This window comes from Gadus chalcogrammus, chromosome 7 (genome assembly GCF_026213295.1).
Source record: "Gadus chalcogrammus isolate NIFS_2021 chromosome 7, NIFS_Gcha_1.0, whole genome shotgun sequence".
NCBI classification, from domain to species: domain Eukaryota; kingdom Metazoa; phylum Chordata; class Actinopteri; order Gadiformes; family Gadidae; genus Gadus; species Gadus chalcogrammus.
The window spans coordinates 6,804,654-6,828,060 of NC_079418.1; the positions used below are offsets into that span (position 1 = coordinate 6,804,654).

The window sequence follows — 23,407 nt, forward strand, 5'->3', positions numbered from 1 at the left end:
GAGATGCTTAGCTTAGCTTTGTCCCCTGCTAACTCTTTAGCAAATGTTTCAGACCTGGAGCTTCAGTTACAACATATCAAAAATATCAGATTATTCCAGTAGCCTACATCACTTTACCTTTCAGCGTGATTAAAGTATCGATTGTAAGCAAAAGAGGCCCTATTCTGATGAGGGGTGTGGCGGGGACAAGGACCCAAATACTCTGATATTTGTACCAAAAAAGCCTACACGTTCCAGGTGGGGATCAATCCTGAGATAAGCATAGAAATGACAAGAACGCCCTCCCAGCCACCTATATCTCCACCCCAAGTCATTCACCCCATCTTAAGTGGAAGTCCAACTGATTAAAACTGTTCTACCTCGTCGCTGCTTAAAACGCAGTAGGGCTGCCCTACCCTTGCAAACCCGTGACCAACAAACATGACCAACACACACACACATTTGTTCACGCAACATCATCCCCAAGACAACAAAGAGAAGACATTCAAAATAGCTTCAGGATCGATATATCGTGAGATTTACGTTGATTTACATCAAAAGGAAACAGAAGGTTACATCTTATTAATTATGTACAGGTGGAGGTCAAATTGTTTTGAGAAATATTTGAGGCTGGAGGGTCAGTTTAGACTTTCAACAGGTGTAAAATGAAACGTTAATATAAAAGGGTAACGTTTAAAGAGGAACGCAGATCATTAGAGAAATATCGACTTAAACAAAGCTTTAACAAAAAAACTTCACTCAGGTGAAGAGACGGTGCTACGGAAAACACAGTTTTCAGAATTTTGTGATATTATTCTCGAGCGTTTTAGTCCGGGGCCCGAATAAGTGAACGATAACAAAAAAAACACACAACACTTCACCAACACGCAATCACTCACAAACACACACACACACACACACACACACACATTTTGACCCAAACGGCCACAGATAAATACATTAAAACACAACCGCTGTTCCGAAATCCCAACGCAAACTGAGAGATTTTGTGCGGATATTAAAAATGATTGGAATGTATATATATATATTAAAAAAAAAAGTTTTGTCTCTCACACGGATGCTGACATCATCTTTGGTGAAGATTAATGAGATGGTGAGAATGATCGAGTTCTCTCTTCGGAAGTAAATGCACAAGGGAGAGGATTTACAAACAACAACAAAAGCGTTTTTAAAAAAGACATTTGTGGATCAATTTGGGTGCAAAGCGATACAGAGTAGGGGGTGTGGGGGGGGAAATATGTCGACAACAGTTTGGTTTGGTTTTCTGCTGTGGTTCACGGGCTGCATATGGATGATATTTGCTTCGAAAGGAAAGAAAATAAATTCTAAAAGGGAAAAATGTAAAAAAATTAATAAAAAGGAATACTATTTTGAATTTCACAGGCTCAGAACAGTTAATTCATTGCATAGGGGTTTGCTGGTACCTTTATACTAGTGCAACAGGGCCAGGAAAGAGGAAAGAGAAAACAGGAAACAGGACATTTAACGGTGGGGGATCGACGACGACAATGATGCACACGTCCGATCCGAAACGCAGGTAGTCATGCTATTGGTCGTTTGCAGCAGCAAATACGTGAGTGGTACGGCTCTGTTCTTGGACAATCACAGGATAATTTCATCATTTTGCACAAATTTTGAAGAAAGCACAACCTTGTGTTGTTACCGATGCAGCATCGCATTACCGGTTTGAATGTGATATCGTCACTATTATGGCAGAGCAAATTCTATAATCGTATGCCAACAGGAGGTACATGGTCGGAAAAAGAGCAGCAGACCAAATTAAGGAAGGGAACTAGATCTTTACCACAAACCTGTCGGATCTTCCTCGGAGTTTGGGTACATTTGTACGTGCGCAATGACTGTACTCACTCCATCCTGTGTGCCGATCAAATTTGACAACATGGGAACTGTCGCTGTCTGTCATCAACCCCCGCTGCCGCCCAATAAATATTTTAGAATGTACACTTGCGTTCGTTCGTATAAAGTTGCATAATTCATTGACGTCTACAAATCTAGATTCACATTAAATACCAAGTGCTGTCCAAGGAACAGGGAGGTGAGTACAACATGACAGAACAAAGAAAGAAAAACCAAAAAAAGGACTAAATAACAATAAAATAATTAAATGTCCCATGGCATGCTACTTTATGGATGCTTTAATATAGATATAGGCCCCAAACACAGTAGTTGAAGACGTTCCCGAAACTCTGCCGTGGTGCAGAATTACAGCTACTACGAGCCAGTCGAACCGTGTCGGGTTCTCGGACGTCTCTGGTTCTTCCACGTCCACATCAATCTGAAGTTGGCTGAACGACGACATGGAGGAGAAAGGGATTGTTGCCCGCGATTGTTGACCGTGGTTGTCTCCTGCCGGAGCCTCGCTGCCGAGGGACCACCGCCTCGGCAGCGGTCAGCGCTTAGGCACCACCGCCTTCTGCAGCACCGAGGCGGTGGTCCCTTGGCTGCGGGAAGCAGGGCTCAAGCAGGAGACATTCGCAACAATCCCTTTCACCTCCATGTCGTGGTTCATGTAGTTCAGGGAAAAGCTAAAGTTCCTTTCCTCCAATTCATTCTCAACCATGGCTGAGATATCTATATCATATAATACATATTATCACGGCCAAAAGCTGTGTGCGCCTCCAGACGATATTATGAATCACAAACGACTTTGTCGGCTCTGGTTCTTCCACTTCCACATCAATCTGAAGTAGACTAAACCGCGCGCTGCCTGCTGCCGGCTGCCCGCTGCCGGACGGTGGTGCTTCGCGGCGGTGGTGCCTTGCGGAAACCGGCGGCCGGTCGCAGTTCGTACTTCAGGGAGTCAAAGACAAATTTTCTTTCCCCCAATTCCTTCTCAACCATGGCTGAGTTAACCCCAACTACAGTCTCGTGGAAATACAAGAGAAGTCAAAGAACCGACGTGTTATGCGCCATAACACCAACAGCAAACACTTGCGTTACAGTGTGTGTAATCACACACACGCATGTGGCGCTCGCACGGCCGTTTCTCATTGGCGGGCCAAATTCTCTGGACGGGCTAGGCAAAGAAAGGGGAGGAGCTTAGATCCTTTATGACGACATATGGGACCACATTCAAAATGAGAGCGCTTGAGCCTCAGTTTTTCAATGGCGAGCAGAACACCTAGTGCTCGTTTTACACCGAACGCAAGTTGTAGCTATGGTCCCCCAGTGTTACAAAACCTCATAAAGTGAGATTTTCATGCCATGGGACCTTTAAATCTGCCAAGAGTTTATACTTTGCACATCAACTACACCCCAGACGCACACAACCAGAGACTTCACCATCCGTCCCCCTTTCTGAAATTTTTTCCGAAAGCACAATTATTAATTACTTCCGAAATCGTAAATTCCCAGAGAAAACAGTAGTCCCGGATAAATCGGTAGTCCCAGATAAATCGGTAATCTCACGATGAATCGGTAGTCCAAGAGAAATCGGTAGTTGGATTGGACATGACGAGCTGTGCGACGACACAATGACGTAAAGTCAGTAGTTTCTTGGGGACCCCGGTGGCTCAGCAGGTAGAGCGCGTACCATAACGGCTCAGTCCTGAATGCAGAGACCCGGGTTCCAATCGTTGTGGTCCTTTGCTGCATTTCCTCTCCTCTATCTCCCACAACTCCCTCTCGATCTCACTCTATCATAAAGCATAAAAATGCAAAAATAAATCTTTAAAGTTAGTAGTCTCTCAGTATTCCAATTTAGCCTCAGTCCCGAACACAGCAACACAGGTTCCAATCCTGCCCGTAGTCATTTTTTGCATCTTCCATACCTTCTTCTCGATCTCACTCTATCATAAAGCATAAAAAATGCAAAAATAAATCTTTAAAGTTCGTAGTCTGGAGCTCCGTAGTGCAGAGTCTGGGCGGTTGGCTTAGGTGGCGAGGGTGAACTGGTCCTGCTCGGTGGGCTTCTTGACCCAGGCGCCGAGCCCGGCCTTGTGGAAGGCCTTGGTGAGCGCCTGCTTGGCCGCCTGGTACTCGCTGGCCGCCTGCTTGCTGTCATGGTACGTGGCTGGCGTGCTCGTCCGGATCCGCAGCGCAGTGGAGAGCTGAGGGAGGAAGGGGAGAGAAAGAGAGGTTGAAAGAAAACAGACGGGAAAATGCTGCAAAAATGCCAGTAAAATGCCAGAAAAACGTAGAAAACCTCAAAAGAAAATCTGGTAAAATGACTGCCACTTCATGTATGCACCAGTGGAGGCTTCTCGAGTGAGGAGAGGGAGGAAAATCCTCCTTAACATTGTTGAGAATAGAAAATGTAGATTGCTCAGACTACTGTAATGAATTAATGCCCTTAAATATGACTACTTTAATGCCTTTGTATGTGCAATGTTTGTTTCCCTGGGTAAAGGGACATTAGCACCCCCTATCGCCTATTGACAATTACTTCAGGGAGGACGTTCCTCCCTCAGCCTCCATTGACTCCCATTCATTTTCCCGAAAGTGTTGGCGGCCGGTGAATAACACAGGGTTCAATGGGAGAGAGGAGGAAAGTCGTTCTCTGAGTGGGTGTGACTAGCTGACTAGCCCTGCAGTGGAAACGCACCAAAAGTCACCATGGTGTTACAGCGACACTAAAAGAGATCGACTTTCGTGTCCCAGCTAACCCAGGCTTTGAGCACAACATACCTCGCTAACCAACTAATCGAGGTTCGTATTACAGGGCACACATGTCTTTATTGTTGTTGATGTTTGTTGGTGTACCTTTGTTTATTGTGTGTCCGTATGTCTTTACTGTTGTTGATGTTTGTTGTTGTATCTTTGTTTTTTGTGTGTCCATATGACTTTAATGTTGTTGATATTTTTTTGTGTACCTTCTGGTATTTTTGTGTCCATAGGTCTTTATTGTTGTTGTTTGTTGGTGTATCTCTGTTTTTTGTGTGTCCATATTTCTTTATAGTTGTTTTTTGTTTCTGTATCTTCTGTCCCGCAAAAAATAAATAAAAATAAAAGATAATGAAGCTTTGTGTGGGGGGATGCGAGCCCACCTTGGCGGTCAGGTTGACCCAGCGTCCGTAGAGGGCGTGTTTACAGAGGCGTGAGGGCCGGCCCAAGTCGTCCTTCCCTGTGGTGGCATTGATCACCTCCAGCCCCTGGTCGCCCAGCGTCCAGTTGATGCTGAAGTTGGGGGCTTTGCCCGGCTGACGGGCCTCCGCGTTGCTGATCCCTGTGGGGGAAGGAGGGGGGGGAATCTTAGACTCGAGTGAGTTATTTAGTTTGTGAAGTGATTTGTCGGCGAGGATAACTGAAGAGGTTGGAAAACACCTACCTCTTTCTTTTAGAAAGGGAAAAAAAGGAATCGAAAAGTTTAATAAGATAATTTGCGTAAAGACATAAAACCGGTGAGCTAAGCTACCAGTAACTCTAACTTAAATTAAGCTTCACTGTAGCTTTTTGGTGACTTGAGCTAAAGTGAGCTAAACAACGTTCTGTTAATTTCCCTGACAAATATAACGCGATCGTTCTTTCTCCGTGGACTCTGTGCGCTGTGTGTTCTGTGTTCTGCGCGGTGCATGTTCAATGTTATGTTGTCTGTGCGTTGTACTGTGTTGTGTTCTGTGTTGTGTGCGTTCTGTGTTCTGCGCGTTCTGTCTTCTGTGTACGGTGTGGTGTGGGGGCTGACCGCTGAGCAGAGGCCGGTTCAGGGCGAAGGGGCTGGGCAGGTCCTCTATGTCGGTGATCCTCTGGTACATGGCCCTGGAGAGGTGGTCCGCGTGGTACAGGCTGCCCAGGATCAGACTGGAGAAGTACAGCGGCTCCGTGAAGTAGCTCATGAGGGAGCCCTGGAAGCCCACCACGTTCCACCTGACAGGGGACGAGAGGGACGAGAGGGGAGAGAGTGGAGAGGGGGGAGGGAGGAGGAGAGGGGGAGGAGACGGGAGTGGGAGGAGGGAGGAGAGAGGGTAGAGAGGAGAGGAGAGGGGAGAGAGGGGGGAGAGCAGAGGGGAGAGTGAAGAGAGGGGGAGGAGAGGGTAGAGTAGAGAAGCGAGAGAGGGGGGAGAGGAGAGGGGTAAAAGGGGAAAGGATGAAAGGAGGAGAGGGGAGAGAGGAGAGAGGGGGAGGAGAGGAGAGGGGAGAGAGGTGTTAGGGCTGGATGAAAAGCTACTGAGCCAACACTGAGCTAAGCTACCAGTAAGCTAAGCTAACAGTTACCCTACGTGAAATGAAGCTTCACTATAGGTATACACGTCAAAGTATCATTTATAATTTACACTTTATATTGTTTATGCCGTCTGTTTTGTTTTTTCTGTTGGCTTTACTTTAGCGTCTATTTTTGTTTAAATTAGTTCTTTGTATATTGTATTGTATCTTATCCTGGGTTTTCCACTGCTGCTGAGCTGTTGTAATGAAGGGATTTCCCGTCCGGGGGGTTAATAAATTTGTATTACCTATCTATCTAAAGCACTTTTCCGACATACATGAATTTCAATAAAAAAAATATAACTGCGAGCAGTGGTTAACCGGGTCTGAGCAAAATCAAAAGTCAAGAACAAACTAATGGAAGATATACAAACATAACCTATAATTGTCATATTTAAGGAAAGATGTTCCACTTATAAACCTGAACTGCAGCCTCATTCAAATGATCAAATTGTCTATTGATAAGCACACAACATCCAGAAAACTCAAAGCATACTCAATTAAATTAAGGGCTTTCTTCAAAGCATATACCTGAAAAATCTTCGAAATTCTGGGGAAATTAAACATTTGTAGTCAAGAACACTAACGGAAGAAATATAAATATGAGTTAATCATGAAGGAAAAATTGTTAATGAAGAAGTTCCCCCTAATGCCACACTGTGTCTTGGCAGACCGATTCTTGGATCCTAATGAGCTGGAATGTTGACTGCCTGATGAATTTCATTGTTTGTTGATTTGCTGTTCAATGTTGTGTTTCTTAAATGAGTGGTAATGACAGAAAGTCATGTTCAGCTTGTTCGTAATGCTCTAATCAGGATTCAAACTCTCAACCTAAGAATCCCCAGCACACGGCATTATCCCATTGAGCCACTGACATTCCTGACCTGCAAGAAGCCTCATTCACACCCTGAAAATGTTGATTGATAAGTACACAACATCAATAAAGCTCCAAGCATCCAAGAGAATTAAGGGCTTTCATAAAGAGTACAGATCTGAAAATTTGCACTGATAATGGTATCCACCTAATGATAGCTGTATGGTAGTTACACAATAACAAAATGGTAATATAGGCAAAATGACTTGAGACTGTGGACGTTTGGCTTTTCTAGGAAATTGGGGGAAAAGTAAACACTTTTAAAGCAAAAGACCAGGGTGAAAAAGATGCATCTGATTTTAGAGATTAATATGATGAAAGAATTTTGAGTCCAGGTCAATCTAGTAAGGAGAAATAAGTCATATTTTTTTTAAATAGCGCCACCTTTGGGTGCAACCACAATTTGGGTTTATGGGTAGTGGGGGGTATTGGTATCCATCTAATAATAGTCATATGTTTTTTTATTCAATAACAAAATGGTCATATAAGAAAAATTACTGTTTGATGATTTTTGTGAGGCTTAGTCTAAAGATTTTATGTGGCGATTTTGGTGAATTTTTGATTATTTTTGTAGCCTGTGAATCTTTTTATCATGTTTAGGTTTAATATGAAATTGTGGGAAAAGTAAACATTTTTAGACCATTAGACCGGGGAGGTTTATAAAGGGATCTGATTCTAGAGAATAATATTCTGAAAGAATTTTGAGTCCAGGTCAATCTGGTGAGGAGAAATAAGCCTAATTCATGATTTCTTTACAATAGCGCCACCTTTGCGTGCAGTACCACAAATTCGGGTTTATGGGTATTGGGGGTTTTGCTAACCATACCTGAACATTTCAAGAGTTTTCTACTTGCGGTATATGCTGCAGTATGACTTTTACAAGATTTGAGAAAAAAATTGTGGCCCCTGGGAGGGGAGAGGGGGGGGGCTCTTTGATTGAAGCTTGACAAACCAAGGCCGGTTTGCAATTTAAAACACACCTTTAATGCATTCATTCTCACGTTCACCCATTCATACTCACGTTCACCCATTCATACTCACGTTCACCCATTCATACTCACGTTCACCCATTCATGCTCACGTTCGCACACAAAGAAATGTAAACGAAACACGCACCCCTAAACCACACCACAGAGGGGCTTTTATTTTGACAGAGCTCACCTGGCGATCTTGTCGCTGCAGGACATAGTGAGCAGGCGTTCCCCCTGCAGCACCCCGTCCCAGGTCTGGATGGTGTTGCTGGTCCGGACCGGGATGGTGCCCTCCCCGGACTCTATCTTGGTCCTCAGCTGACCCCGGGCCTTCCTGTTGGGGTGTCGGTCCCCCTGGTCTGGGGACAACGGGACAGTGGGTGGAGGTCAGGGTTAAGGGGTGATGTACTTTTGATGTAGACTGTGTTTTTTCACACAGAGAAACGGACGTTAATCATTTTTCGGGTCGCAAGTTATTTTAGCTTCCGAAAATTATTGATATTATGTGCCAGGTGTGAGTGTGATTAGCCGTTACAAGTGGGATACAGCGATATATCCTCGCCCTTCTTCGTGAGATACGAGAGTCAATAAACTGGTGCAAACTATCGATATAATATTTTCCCATAAAAAAATAAAAAATAAAAATAAAAAATTAAGAATTTATTTTGCAACTTTATGTCAGACCATGTGACGCGTATCGTGAGGCGCCCTGTGGTTGTGTGAGTGTGAGGTGTACTGGTGGTGGTGGTGGTGTGAGGTGTACTGGTGGTGGTGGTGGTGTGAGGTGTACTGGTGGTGGTGGTGGTGTGAGGTGTACTGGTGGTGGTGGTCTGAGGTGTACTGGTGGTGGTGGTGGTGTGAGGTGTACTGGTGGTGGTGGTGGTGGTGTGAGGTGTACTGGTTGTGGTGGTGGTGGTGGTGTGAGGTGTACTGGTGGTGGTGGTGGTGTGAGGTGTACTGGTGGTGGTGGTGGTGTGAGGTGTACTGGTGGTGGTGGTGGTGTGAGGTGTACTGGTGGTGGTGGTGGTGTGAGGTGTACTGGTGGTGGTGGTGGTGTGAGGTGTACTGGTGGTGGTGGTGGTGTGAGGTGTACTGGTGGTGGTGGTGGTGTGAGGTGTACTGGTGGTGGTGGTGGTCTGAGGTGTACTGGTGGTGGTGGTGGTGGTCTGAGGTGTACTGGTGGTGGTGGTGTGAGGTGTACTGGTGGTGGTGGTGGTGGTGTGAGGTGTACTGGTCGTGGTGGTGGTGGTGGTCTGAGGTGTACTGGTGGTGGTGGTGTACTGGTGGTGGTGGTGGTGTGAGGTGTACTGGTGGTGGTGGTGGTGTGAGGTGTACTGGTGGTAGTGGTGGTGGTGTTGGTGGTGGTCTGAGGTGTACTGGTGGTGGTGGTGGTGGTGGTGGTCTGAGGTGTACTGGTGGTGGTGGTGGTGGTGGTGTGAGGTGTACTGGTGGTGGTGGTGGTGTGAGGTGTACTGGTTGTGGTGGTGTGAGGTGTACTGGTGGTGGTGGTGGTGGTGGTCTTAGGTGTACGGGTGGTGGTGTTCTGAGGTGAACTGGTTGTGGTGGTGTGAGGTGTATTGGTGGTGGTCTGAGGTGTACTGGTGGTGGTGGTGGTGTGAGGTGTACTGGTGGTGTTGGTGGTGGTGGTCTGAGGTGTACTGGTGGTGGTGGTGTTGTGATGGTGTACTGGTTGTGGTGGTGTTGTGGTGTTGTACTGGTTGTGGTGGTGTTCTGATGGTGTACTGGTTGTGGTGGTGTTGTGGTGTTGTACTGGTTGTGGTGGTGTTCTGATGGTGTACTGGTTGTGGTGGTGTTGTGGTGGTGTACTGGTTGTGGCAGTGGCGGCTGGTGGTTTTTAAAGTGAGGGAGGAAGGACTGCGCGCTTGGTTGCCATTGGCCTGCTTGCACTGTTGGTGTATGGTGGCATAAGAATGTGAGACTCAAGTTGTTTCAGGGTGTTTTGGTGAACTACAAAATAGCAGGGAGGGAGTTATGTGAACAAAATGTATACAAAGCCACCAGTGGCATCACTGTAATTTGAGAAGGAAAGGATGCAAAGCATATTAGTCAAATCAGGCCTACTATTGATTTGTAAAAGTAAATCAAAAAATCTGGGCCTATCATTGGGCCTATTTTTGCCCTCACTGACTGAAGTTATTTAGCTATGTTTAATTTCAGTTACAATTGCTTATAATGCTACCAGTAAGTCATGCGTACCTAGCAAACCATGTAGCACTCACAACACTGACGTTGCCATTACTTCTGGTGACCTTGATTTTGGGAAGTGGTCTACCTCTTTCTTTGGTCGCTAACTTAGCACTGTAACTGAATGAATGGAATGCTTTTTGTAATAAGACGTTAACAATGTCCTCCGTTTCCAATGTTTCCATTGTGCATTTAGGATCTCGCTATCGCAGATTTCACTTGCTCTGCGTCTCTCAGATTGAGCACCGCGGCAATGCAGACCGGGTTTGCTATCGACAGCGTTGCCAGATTGGGCAGATTTCCCGCCCAATGATAATCTTTCCAGCCTAACATGGTTAAAAGTAGCCCAATTGGGTGGGAAATCGGACCAATCTGGCAACACTGCTCAACATCCAGGGATCCTGCTTATTGGTTCATAGCGCAGACGGATAGATTTTTGCGCGAATCAGACCCCTTAAGGTCCCACCCACTCAGAGGAGGATTTTCCTCCTCTCTCCCATTGAAACCCATGTTATCCACCAGCCGCCAGTACTTTCGGGGAAATGAATGGGAGTCAACGGAGGCGAACGGAGGCCGTTCCTCCCTGAAGTAATTGGCGATAGGCGATAGGGGGTGCTAATGTCCCTTTACCCAGGGAAACTAACATTATATATTCAAAGGCAATAAAGTAGTCATATTTAAGGGCATTAATTCATTACAATAGTCTGGGCAATCTACATTTTTTATTCTCAACAATGTTAGGGAGGATCTTCCTCCCTCTCCTCATTGGAGAAGCCTCCACTGGGTTGTGGTGGTGTTCTGATGGTGTTCTGGTTGTGGTGGTGTTGTGGTGGTGTACTGGTTGTGGTGGTGTTGTGATGGTGTTCTGGTTGTGGTGGTGTTGTGATGGTGTACTGGTTGTGGTGGTGTTGTGGTGGTGTACTGGTTGTGGTGGTGCTATGAGGTGTACTGACCCGCTGGTCTCGTGGAAGATGTTGTGGTGTATGATGTACTGGATCTGTATGTCTAGGGTTTACTGGTGGTGGTGCGAGGTGTACTGGTTGTGGTGGTAGTGGTGGTGGTGGTGTGTAGTGTACTGGGGGTGGCGTGAGATGTACTGGTCCCCACTGACCCTCCACGCTGGTCTCGTGGGGGCTGAAGATACGGGCGTCTCCACAGGGGGAGGTGCTGATGTAGAGGTGGAACTGGACCTGCTCCTTCAGCCTGAAGCCGGGGGCCGCGTCGCAGCGGGAGAACACCAACGCCTGCTGGGACGGGCTACTGCTGCTGACAACACACACACACACACACACACACACACACACACACACACACACACACACACACACACACACACAGGTGCACATACACACACATACGGGCATGCACACAGACACACACACACACACACACACACACACACACACACACACACACACACACACACACACACACACACACACACACGCACACACACACATACACTCAGAGGTAGGCACGCACACATGTAGACAGACACACACACACAAGCAGGCGTACACACACAAACACACACACACACACACACACACGGTAAGTTTGTGAGTGAGTGAGTGAGTGAGTGAGTGACTGTGTGTATTTGTGTGTGTCTCACCAGAGGAAGGCTTTCAGGTTGTCGTATGAGGGACCATGTGTATCTGTAAGTGTGTGTGTGTGTGTGTGTGTGTGTGTGTGTGCGTGTGTGTGTGTGTTTACGTATATGTGTGTGCGTCTGTATCTGTGTGTGTGTGTCTCTATGTGAATCTTTGTGTGTGTGTGTGTATGTATATATGTGTGTGTGTCTATCTGTGTGTGCATGTGTGTGTAGCTATCTATGTGTATCTGTGTGTCTCTTTGTGTGTGTGTGTGTCTATGTGTGTGTAATGTATTGTGCGTGCACACACCTGACTAGTGCTTCCAGCTGGCCGTACAGGTGTGTGTCTCTGTGTGTGTATCTGTGTGTGTGTATCTGTGTGTGTGTATCTGTGTGTGTCTCACCTGATCAGGGCCTCCAGCTGTCCGTACAGGTGTGTGTCTCTGTGTGTGTCTCTTTGTGTGTCTCTGTGTGTGTATCTGTGTGTGTGTCTCACCTGATCAGGGCCTCCAGCTGTCCGTACAGGAACCGCACCAGGGAACGGCGTGCTACGATCTCAGCGTGGCAGTCGTTCAGCGCGAGGCCGCGGTCGCTCATGTACTCGCCGTTGATGCACTTGGTTCCCGTGGCAACGCAGATAACCTGCGCCTCCTTCACATCCGCGCCTGGATGGGAATGGGAACGGGTTAACGTAAAGTGACTTGAGTGTCTATGTTTGTGTGTATCTGTTTGAGTGAGTGAATTATCAGACTGAAATTTTTTATTTGTAATGGATTTTGATGGATTTCCACAGAATGAAATGACAAAGGTCAGTAATTTCTTTCGGATTTTGTTGTAAATTCACGGAAATCCCCTGAATTAAGCCACAAAAATCGGTCATTGATTACAGATTTTCACGTAAAAAAATCATACAGAAACTACAATATTTATCGATTTACCGCCGTCCGATATTCATTCATAGGATTCGTCGCCATGCTGTAACATCGAACCATACAGAAACTTAAAATCGTTGCTATTAATTTTTAGAATTTTTAGCATTTTCCGACAAAATTCAAAAAGAAAGTGATCAGGGATAAAGAAAAACCAAAATACCACAAGACATTACCTGTCGTCATGACGACACCGGCCAGAACTTTCCGCCGCGCGTGGGGCGAGGTGAAGCTGTCCGTCAGCTCGCTGAACTTGTCCACGACGAGACGCGACACGGCGTCCGCGAGGACCTGAGAGAGTTCGGAAACGGTAGAACACGATAAACGTTCACGCTAAATGGACTGCATTCATATTGCGCTTTTATCCAAAGCGCTGTACAATATTGCCTGACTTTCACCAATTCATATTCACCCATTCATACACACATCCACCCATTATTGCACCCATTCATCCATTATTGCACCCATTCATACACACAATCACGCACCCATCCATGCACACATTCACCCAATCATGTACACATTCACCCATTCATGCACATCTTCATCCATGCATACACACACCCATCCATTCATACACACATTCACCCATTCAAACATGCATTCACCCATTAATGCACCCATTCACCCATTCATACACAAATTCACCCATTAATACACGATTTCACCCATGCATACACACATTCACCAATTCATACACATATTCACCAATTCATACACACATTCACCCATTCATAGACACATTCATTTGTGTTAGATTGTGAAGGTTTCAGTCTCGGATCGCCAACTGAAACCAGCCGCCAGGGGAAAGACGTGTATAATCTATGCTGCTGTTTGAATTGCACTCAGCGGTGATGTTAATTAAGATAGCACGCACGCGCAAACACAGACACTCAACCACACAAAGATATTCACACACATGTACATACACACACTGAGATATTCACAATCATGTATACACACACAGACATACACACAAACATTGAGATATTCACAAACACAGAAAAAGACACACACACACACACACACACACACACACACACACACACACACACACACACACACACACACACACACACACACACACACACACACACACACACACACACACACACAGACAGTACCTGGGGCAGGTGCAGCTGCAGCCCCTCGCTGGGGATCGGTTGCCGTGACGGCGCCTGGTCCAGCTGGACGTTGAACAGCGCCGCTAGGGCTGCCGCCGCCGCGCGCGCCTTGGCTAGCTTCTTGTTCCGGGCGGAGCCCTGGAAGCTGTGGGCGTCGACCGCCACCGACATCACAAAGTTCTTGGCGTGACTCTCGCCGCTCTCCGAGACAAAGTCGTACTTCAGACCCGGCCGTAGCTCGTTGAGGATCATCACCGGGTTCTTCGCGCTCGAGGGCGGAGCGAAGGCAGGTGTGGCCGCCGCCGTGACTCCGCCTCCTCCGCAACCGGCGACGCCAACACCCACCAGAATCTGTCCGTTTGCAACCGGGGTGAGGAATTCGGTGCCCAAGGAACCATTGATTCCGGGTGCCGGTGGCAGCTGGAACTGGAAGGGGTCGTCCGTCGGCGTGGCGATGACGGCGGTCTCGAACCCATTGAACAGCATGTCAGGGAAGTCTGCGTGGTCCGACGTAAAGTCTGTGTGCACCGCCAGCGTGCGTCCCATTGCCAGGTGAGCCTCCGACGCGTTGGGGAACTGGACGAAGCTCCGCAATGCCCGCTCGGCCGCGCTCAACTTGGCCTTCTTCTTCGTGGGTCCCGCGCCCTCGAACAGCTGGCCATTGACCTCCACGCTGAGGACGAAGACGGGCGCGTGGACCGGACCGGTCTGGGACAGCAGCTTGTACTGCAGCCCGGGTTTGATCTCGTTCAGCTGCATCAACGCGTTCTTTGGGAGCACCGGCCCCGGCGCCTTCTTGCGTTTCTTCGGTCGGTACTTGGAGCTGGCGTTGTTCCCTTCCTCCAGGGGGCGCTTCTTGCTGTTGACTCCGCCCCCGGTGGGCTTCCCATTGGGCAGCAGGGCGCCATCAGGCCCCGCCCCCCCTGCTGCACCCCCAACACCGCCACCGTCTTTGGAGAAGCGGCGGTTGTGGGAGTTGCGGTTCTCCTTGACGTCGGCGCCGCTGGAACCTGCGGCGGCGGGATTGAGTGACTTACGACGCCTTTGTTGGAGGATTTTGTGAACGGAGAATTTGTAAAAGGTTCCTTTATTTTTTTCGCTCTTTGCGTTGTTTTTTTTAAACAGGTGATGTGTGTTCCGTTACTAATATTTAAGCTAATACAAATATGGATTACGGTTGTCGTTTAAAGTGCCGTTAAAAGCAATATTAGTTTTAGTAAAATTCGAAAAAAATGCTGATTCTTCAAAAAACCACAATCAAATAGCTGCCGTGCTTACCAACAATGTTTTTGTTCTAACACACAAGACAAACAACCAAATAAAAGAATATACTTAACAGGGGTTTGATATTAACCAAACGACATGCTATCATTAGCTAGGGTAAAAGAGTAGGACGTTTTAAATGTGTTAAAATCTAAATGGCCGCCGCTCGGGTGTGTGATAAAACCCTCAAGGCCTTGTGTGACTTATTTTTCGTTGTTTTAATTCAAATAGTGTACCTAATTTTTTTAATTTTTATCGCTATCTATGGAACACAGATCACCATGTCCTGTTACCAAAGCCGGTTGGAACATGATGTAAATTCTCATTTATAACATCCTTCAGCAAAAGCCTGACAGGGGGAGGGGTCACCACCCCCCCCTGAGGTAAGACACACCCCCCTTAAGGTAAGACACGCCCCTATATATTAACCACGGCTCAGTCGAGAAACTCAGAATTAACTTCACAGGTCTGTAACAAGGTGGGGGAGAAACACAAGGTTCAAACACAAAGTTCCGACTGCAAACACTTTTACCAGGAATCGCAGTTAAATTGTATATTAAGGACTGTTACACACAGGACTCAGAATATGATTTATATATGCAGTGTTTATGTAGCTTAAAGGTCCCCTATTGTGCCACCAGGTGGGAGTGTGATAGGCCGTTACAAGCCGTTTGAAAATGGGCGTGTACACCTAGATGTAGAGCGAGAGAGCTAGAGGGAGAGAGAGACAAAAGCTGTGTTCGAAATCGTTCCCTATACACTCACTCAGTATTCCCTATATAGTGTTCATGATATAGTGCACTATATAGGGAACGAACAAACGAAAATTCGGACACTACGCTGAACATTTCTAAACGTCGTTTGCGTCAGTAAATGCGCCGGGTTTTGTGTGATGCAGACAGATGCGCCCACATCATGTAAACAAACCGGGCACTCACGAGGAAACCTGGAGGTTGTATTTATGTTGAATGTAACATTTCCTTGTTAAAGTTTTTTTTAATTAATTTTGAATGTTACATTTTCTATGTTAAATCCCAAATAAATTGTTGACATTTCTAAACGAAAGCCGGAGCTTCTTCTTCTCCTCCGGAAAAACACGACCGCATTGCATTGTGGTATACGGGAGTAACATGTAGGGTACATCGTATGTACACTCAAATTTTGGGTATCTTAAGTGCACGAAATTAACCACTGAGAATTCGAACACCACTTCAAAATGGCGAGCACCCTATATGAGGCACTATATCCGTAATAGGGAACGATTTCGAACACAGCTAGTGAGAGAGAGACTGAGAGAGAGACAGAGAGAGCGAGTGCCACTTCCTGTGTTTTAGTGACATCACAAGTGGGTGTGTCCACCTAGACGTACGCTGGATGACCAGCATACCCAGTGGACCGTAGCAAACGTTGCTCATCTATCCAGCGTACATCTAGGTGGACACGCCCACTTGTGATGTCACTATAACACAGGAAGAGGCTTATTTTGTAAATGGCTTGTAACGGCTAATCACACTCACACCTGGTGGTTCAATAGGTGCCCTTTATATTAAAGGTACCACCAGGTGCGAGTGCGATTAGCCGTTAAAAGCCGTTTTGAACATCACAAGTGGGCGTGTCCACCTAGATGTGTGACGGACAGATGAGCACCATTTGCTACAGTCCACTGGGTAGACTGGTAGACTGATCTGTCCAGCGGAGGGGAGGGGAGATGAGCATGTGTTTGTACCTACACACCGTCCATGTATCGGTGTGGACAATGTGTATCGGAGTGGACAATGTGGCTCAGTGCGTCACAATGTTCCCCGACATAGCTAGAATGGCCTATGGCTTGCCGTCAGAGCGCACAACCAGTACAAGAGTACACAATGAACACACAATACCAGTTAAGACCCAGCGCAGCAGCAGGGAAAACCACGCGATTACTGGTCTGTTGGGGAATGAGAGAGCCAGCGAGAAAAGAGTGGAGATGGATTACTAGTGTTTGCCGGGAAACAACGCAAACAAGAAGGTCAATGTGTCATTCGTTTGCTCAGGGGCAAAGGCAGTGGGCCAGCAAAGCGAGGGCAAAGTGCCAAACGTGCTATCTGGTTCAATTCCCCCGTGCAGAATAAATACAATTTAAATTGAGTAAGAAAGCAAACTTTAAAATCGGTTATTTGTTTCGGGCGCATTGATCGTATCATTTTAAGTATAGCGTTTATTGATAGCGGAGCGCTTTCCCTGTGAATAAAACATACAGCGAGACGCTTTGGAAGTCGTGCCCCACTGGTGCGAGACTGAGGCGGCACGCGGCTCAGGAGGTAGAGCGGGTTGGCTGGTAACCGGAAGGTTGCTAGTTGGATCCCCGAGTGTGGAGGTGTCACTGAGTGAGACGCCTCACCCTGACTGCTCCTGACGGGCTGGCTGTCGCCCTGAGGAGTCGACTCCACCGTCGGGGTGTGAATGAGTGTACATGAATGGATGTATGAATGGTGAATTTGTGTATGAATGTGTGAAAGTGGGTATGACTGGGTGAATTTGTGCACAAATGCGTGAATGGGTGCATGAATGGGTGAATTTGTGTATGAATAGGTGAATGTGGTTGGAATGGTTGAATGTGTGTCTGAACAGATGAATTTGTGCATGAACGTGTGAATGGGTGGCGTTAGGCCTGGTTATTTCTACTTTCAGAGAGAGAGGGAGAAAGAGGGTCAGAAAGATGGAGAGTGAGAGGGGGAGAGAGGGGGCTCAGAAAGATTGAGCGAGAGGGAGACGGGGGAGAGGGAGAAAGAGAAAGATGGGGGAGACGGGGGAGAGGGGGGGGGATAGGAGGCTCAAATAAACCGCACCCCAGGGGGGGGGGCATTTGGGACAGGTTTATGTCGGGGGCCGCGGGGTCAAGCTTTGGAATCTGTCATCAAAACTGGCTGAGATATCCCCCGCCGAAACACCCCGGCCGCCCGGATTAGAAGCTTAGCCCGCCGTGAAAAAAGGGGCGCGGAGGAAAAATGGAACGAATAATTGGAACACACCCATAATTTCCTCCCCTACGAAAAGCTTGGGGAAAAAAATTATATATATATATAATATATATATACTTCATCATTTAAACAGGCCCTCAAAACCCAGCTTTTCAAGATCTCTTTCACCTCCTTCTCTTCTCTCCCCTTCCCCCTTTTAACTATATTAGTTTTTTTGGATACCTATTTTATTTGAACCTATTTTATCTTTTTTAACTTATTTACGTTCTGATTATTATTATTTTTAATTTTGAGTTCACTGACTCTCTAAAGCTTCTTCGAGTATTTAGAAAAGCACTATACATTAGTTTAATGTATTATTAGTATTGCATTTATAATTACATTAACATTCATTACGCAGACATTTTTACCCAAAGCGACTTACAATAAGTCCATTTGTCAGAAGAAAGAGAAATAACAATATATCTCTGTCGGTACAGTAAGGATGACCATAGAACCAAGTGCCAAGCACTAACAATCACTAGGTTAACCCATTCCCCATTAACAACAGAGATAGCTAGGATAAAGTACTATAACTAATAATAATAATAATAATAATAATAAATGAAATTTATATAGCGCTTAATATGGTACTCTATGACGCTTTACATATTGCCCTATCAAAACTATGTAAGACAGACTAGGAATAAAAGAAAAACAGAGGTTAAACATGAAGAATAAGGTGGGAGTTAGGTGGGGAAGGCTAGTGTGAAAAGGTATGTTTTGAGGGCAGATTTGAAAGAAGAGAGGGTTGGAGAGACTTTGATGTACGACATACAATAAGACATAGACTAAGTACAACATACAATAAGTAGGAAGGGTTGGAGGGGGTGGCTTATAATTATTGATATTTTTAGAGACAGTGTCAAGAGCGAGATATAAAAAGTGGTTGAGGATTAAAGGTGAAGTTGGTGACTCACTCATGACCTCGTCCTCTACACCTGCTCCGGGGAACAGTTTTTCTTGGTTCCTCACTGGCTCGGAACCAGGGCGACCTAGGAGGACACACAGACACACAAACACGCACACAGACATGCACACAGACATGCACACACACACACCCACACACACACACACACACACACACACACACACACACACACACACACACACACACACACACACACACACACACACACACACACACACACACACACACACACACAGTACAGTAGTGTGAAGGAATACAATACAATTTCGCAATTGTGGCAAATAAAAAATGCATTTTTTAACATTGCCTTTGTTTTCTTTTACTTATCTATTTTGTTTTATTATATTATTTTATTGTATGTAATTCTAAACTTGAACTTTGTTTTCTTCAACTTGTCTATTTTATTTTACTATTTTACTTTATTGTTTGACAATATTTCTATGTGAAGCACTTTGAGTCTGCCTCGTGTATGAAAAGTAATTCCCTTAAAAACATTGTCATACAATAAAAATGAAATAATAAACTTAAATAGATAGGTAAAAAAACAAACAAGGTTGAAGCAAAAAAAAGTTTGAAGTTCTGAATGAAGTCAGAGGGTTTAAAAACCACGCAAAGCAGAAACATTAAGCCTGACTTAGCACAACGCGACCGGGCGCGTAGCCACAAGGAAAAACCTCGGTCAGCAAAGAAGGAAATAATAAAAACATTTGCCGCAAAATGGCGGCAGCGCGCTGATACCCCAAGAGGGTTAGCATCTGGTGGCGGCGCTGACATATGCTAGCGCTAATGTCCCCATTAGCTCAGAGTTCTGTGGGCAGCGAACAGGCGGAAAAATCGACACGCAGCGAAAGTTAATGTGGCTTCTCCTTCAGAGGATGATGGTAACTGATGTGTGTGAGTGTTTTTGTGGTGTTTTGTCTTTTTTGTGCAACGAGTCAGCAACAACGCAATTTTTGTTAAGAAGCTTACTCGCACAAACACACGCAGTTGCACCTGCGCAAGCAAACACACACGAGGTGAAGTAACAATGTCATCTTACAGGTGAGACATTTGCAAGTAAAAAAATTTAAACGATCGTCTGTCTGTCTGTCTGTCGGTCTGTCTGTCTGTCTGTCTGTCTGTCCGTCAGTCTCTCCTTATGCTTATTTTGTCATCGATGCTATGATACGTGCTACGTGGGGACTGCTCGATACGTTAGCTGTATTGTCACTATGGCGACAATGTCCGACGATGATGGATGGGTTCTGGAGGTCTTGGTTTGTTGCCGAGGGCGATCGCTGACCCCCCCCTCCAATCGATGAGGAGGAAGTGTGTGTGTGTGTGCGTGTGTGTGTGTGTGTGTCTGGCTCAATGTAGCCCCTGTAGACCTAATACATGTGGATTGACGTGCACATGCGCAAACACACACACACACACACACACACACACACACACACACACACACACACACACACACACACACACACACACACACACACACACACACACACACACACACACACACACAAAAACCCAACTGCACAAACACACATACAACAGAATAATTCATCTATCACCCCTTTATTACCCGTTCAAACAAGATTTACGTCTAGTTTGGTTTCGGCGGAATTTGCCTACCCAACAGAAATTGGAAAACATCCATCGCTAATTTACGATAAATATCATAACCAGGTCGGAATGTAAATTGCAAATTGAACAACGACAGAGTACAACATTTCCTGACACGTAAAACGCGATCGTGAAACGCAAAAAACTAACACAAAACGCAAATGCATACGTAATCATCGACATTGAAACTGTCAGAATGGTGCAAGCTCATTGGATGACCTTTACGTTCTCGACAGCTTACAAACGTCAGCCTTTAAGTAATTTAAACGCAGAGAGAGAGAGACAGAGAGAGAGAGAGAGAGAGAGAGAGAGAGAGAGAGAGAGAGAGAGAGGGAGAGAGAGAGAGAGAGAGAGAGGGAGAGAGAGAGAGAGGGGGAGAGAGAGAGAGAGAGAGAGAGAGAGAGAGAGAGAGAGAGAGAGGGGCCGGAGAATGGAAATGTGGCATTTAAGACGTTAGATTACCAGTGAATTAACCACAGCTGTCTGTGTTCCTAATTCCAGAAGCATGTGATTGGGGAAAAGGTCGCAACGTAGCCATTTTGAAGGCACTTCATATAAAACAGGCTTAGGGTACACACAAACACACACACATTCACACACATACTTGCACGTGCGCAAACACATACGGTGTGAAGCAACAATGTCATCTTACAGGTTCGACTTTTGCAATAATTATTTTAGCGATTTCAATTTCAGACGTGGAAATGGCTAGATTAGTCTCTCTCTCTCTCTCTCTCTCTCTCTCTCTCTCTCTCTCTCTCTCTCTCTCTCTCTCTCTCTCGGCGTGTTCACGTATTTTCGGCGCGTCAAATGCTGCTCGATTTGAAATATTTCAACTTTTCAGCAAACGCGTGATGACAGCCAATCAGCGTTCAACAGCGTTGCCAGTGAGGTGTTGACACTGAGTGACATGCCGTAACAGCCAATCAGTGTTACTCCATTGGAGTGACCTAGAGTTCACTACCGTTACATTTATTTAGTAACTCGAAAAAACCCACAAATCAGCATTCTGTAGTGCAGTTGTGTTCACAGTTAAACTAAACTATGAGTATGCTAAAGGGCTAGAAAACAACCCCAAACAAAACCCAGTTGGGTGCCAGGCAGCACCAGCCTTCCAGGCTCCGAATGGTCTCATGAACCCATAAACGACGGGCATTCCGACGTCTCTCCCTCTTCCACAACAGGTAAAGACATGCAATGCTCGTAATGTCGGCCATGGTTGTGAATGAATTCAGAAGCACCGCGGGCTAAACTTGCCGTGCCGCGAATCTTCCCGCGCTGCAAAACTGCGGTGAAGCAAAACTTTTGCTGCGCGTCAAAACCTTTGCTGCGCCGCAAAACTTCGGCGTCAACGCGTTCGGGCAGCAAATGCATCTTTTTGCGTGTGAACGCAGGGTTACAATAACTACATTTGTCAGAAGAAAGAGAAACAATATATCGCTGTCGGTACAGGAATGATGTTCATCGAGCCAAGTGCCAGGCACTATCAATCACACTATTTATGGCTTTATAAATATTTATGTATATTCGATGAGGAAGTGACTAGTGCACCTTACAGGCCAGAGTAGCGTCTCTTACAGGGTAATTTAAAATAAACAATCAAGCTCTTAATCAGCAAACAGTGAAAGTCAATATATCATAATATTCAAAGAAGAAGTTTTTGTCAGACATAGTTAATTGTTCCCGAGGGTTGATCAGACGTTCTGTGATCTATTGGCTGGCCTGATTGATCACGGCCTCACACTCTGCTCGCATGGCTGCCCAACCCACCCCGAGCCCCTCTCAGCAAATGGAGTACTCTGTGTAGGTCGGCCATACTGTCCCTGATTATCCCTCATAGCAGAGAGAGAGAGAGAGAGAGAGAGAGAGAGAGAGAGAGAGAGAGAGAGAGAGAGAGAGAGAGAGAGAGAGAGAGTGCTAGAGAGAGAGAGAGAGAGAGAGAGAGAGAGAGAGAGAGAGAGAGAGAGCTAGAGAGAGAGAGAGAGAGAGAGAGCTAGAGAGAGCTAGAGAGAGAGAGAGAGAGAGAGAAAGAGAGCTAGAGAGAGAGAGAGAGAGAGAGAGAGAGAGAGAGAGAGAGAGAGCGAGAGCGAGAGCTAGAGAGAGAGAGACAGAGAGAGAGAGAGAGAGAGAGAGAGAGAGAGAGAGAGAGAAGGGGGGGGAGCGTCCGAGAGAAAGCCCGAAAGCGAGAGAGAGAGGTGAAAGCAAGGAAGGAGACAGATAGGGAGGGAAAGAGAGGGAGATGCAAAGGGGGGAGAGGCAGGGGGGGGTGTGAAGGTGGGGGTGAGGCTCATGGTAGATGTTGAATTTCACGCCCCGCGGCCTCAGGATTAGCCCGACCTCAAGGGCTGATGGACAGTGAGACCGTATCAGAGTGTGTGTGTGTGTGTGTGTGTGTGTGTGTGTGTGTGTGTGTGTGTGTGTGTGTGTGTGTGTGTGTTTGTGTGTTTGGAGATTGTTACTCCTCTATCTGCCTCAAGGGTTTTGTGTGATGGGGTTGGTGTCGGTGTTGGTCGGTGTGTCAGTGTGTGTGTAGGGGGGGTAAGACAGACAGACAGACAGACAGACAGACAGACAGACAGACAGACAGACAGACAGACAGACAGACAGACAGACGGACAGAAAGAGAGAGAGAGGGGTGAGAAAGTGGGGGGGAGAGAGAGAGGGGGAGAGAGGTGGGAGAGAGGGGCGAGAGAGAGAGAGGGGAAGAGAGAGAGAGAGAGGGAGAGAGAGAGAGAGAGAGCGAGAGAGAGAGA

General features: G+C 46.3%; 1 protein-coding gene across 1 annotated transcript in view; it reads right to left on the reverse strand.

The window, feature by feature from the left end:
- Window positions 1-3,893: 3,893 nt before the first annotated feature.
- The window catches only part of LOC130385930 (double-stranded RNA-specific editase 1-like), a 21,197-nt gene continuing 1,683 nt past the window's right edge, over window positions 3,894-23,407 (reverse strand). The window contains exons 2-10 of the mRNA XM_056594715.1: window positions 19,043-19,110; window positions 13,854-14,954; window positions 12,906-13,020; window positions 12,297-12,465; window positions 11,321-11,475; window positions 8,195-8,363; window positions 5,642-5,823; window positions 5,007-5,185; window positions 3,894-4,070 (exon numbers count right to left, since the gene is read on the reverse strand). Of these exons, the coding sequence (XP_056450690.1) occupies window positions 3,894-4,070; window positions 5,007-5,185; window positions 5,642-5,823; window positions 8,195-8,363; window positions 11,321-11,475; window positions 12,297-12,465; window positions 12,906-13,020; window positions 13,854-14,954; window positions 19,043-19,110 (2,315 nt within the window). The remainder of the gene's footprint in view (window positions 4,071-5,006; window positions 5,186-5,641; window positions 5,824-8,194; window positions 8,364-11,320; window positions 11,476-12,296; window positions 12,466-12,905; window positions 13,021-13,853; window positions 14,955-19,042; window positions 19,111-23,407) is intronic.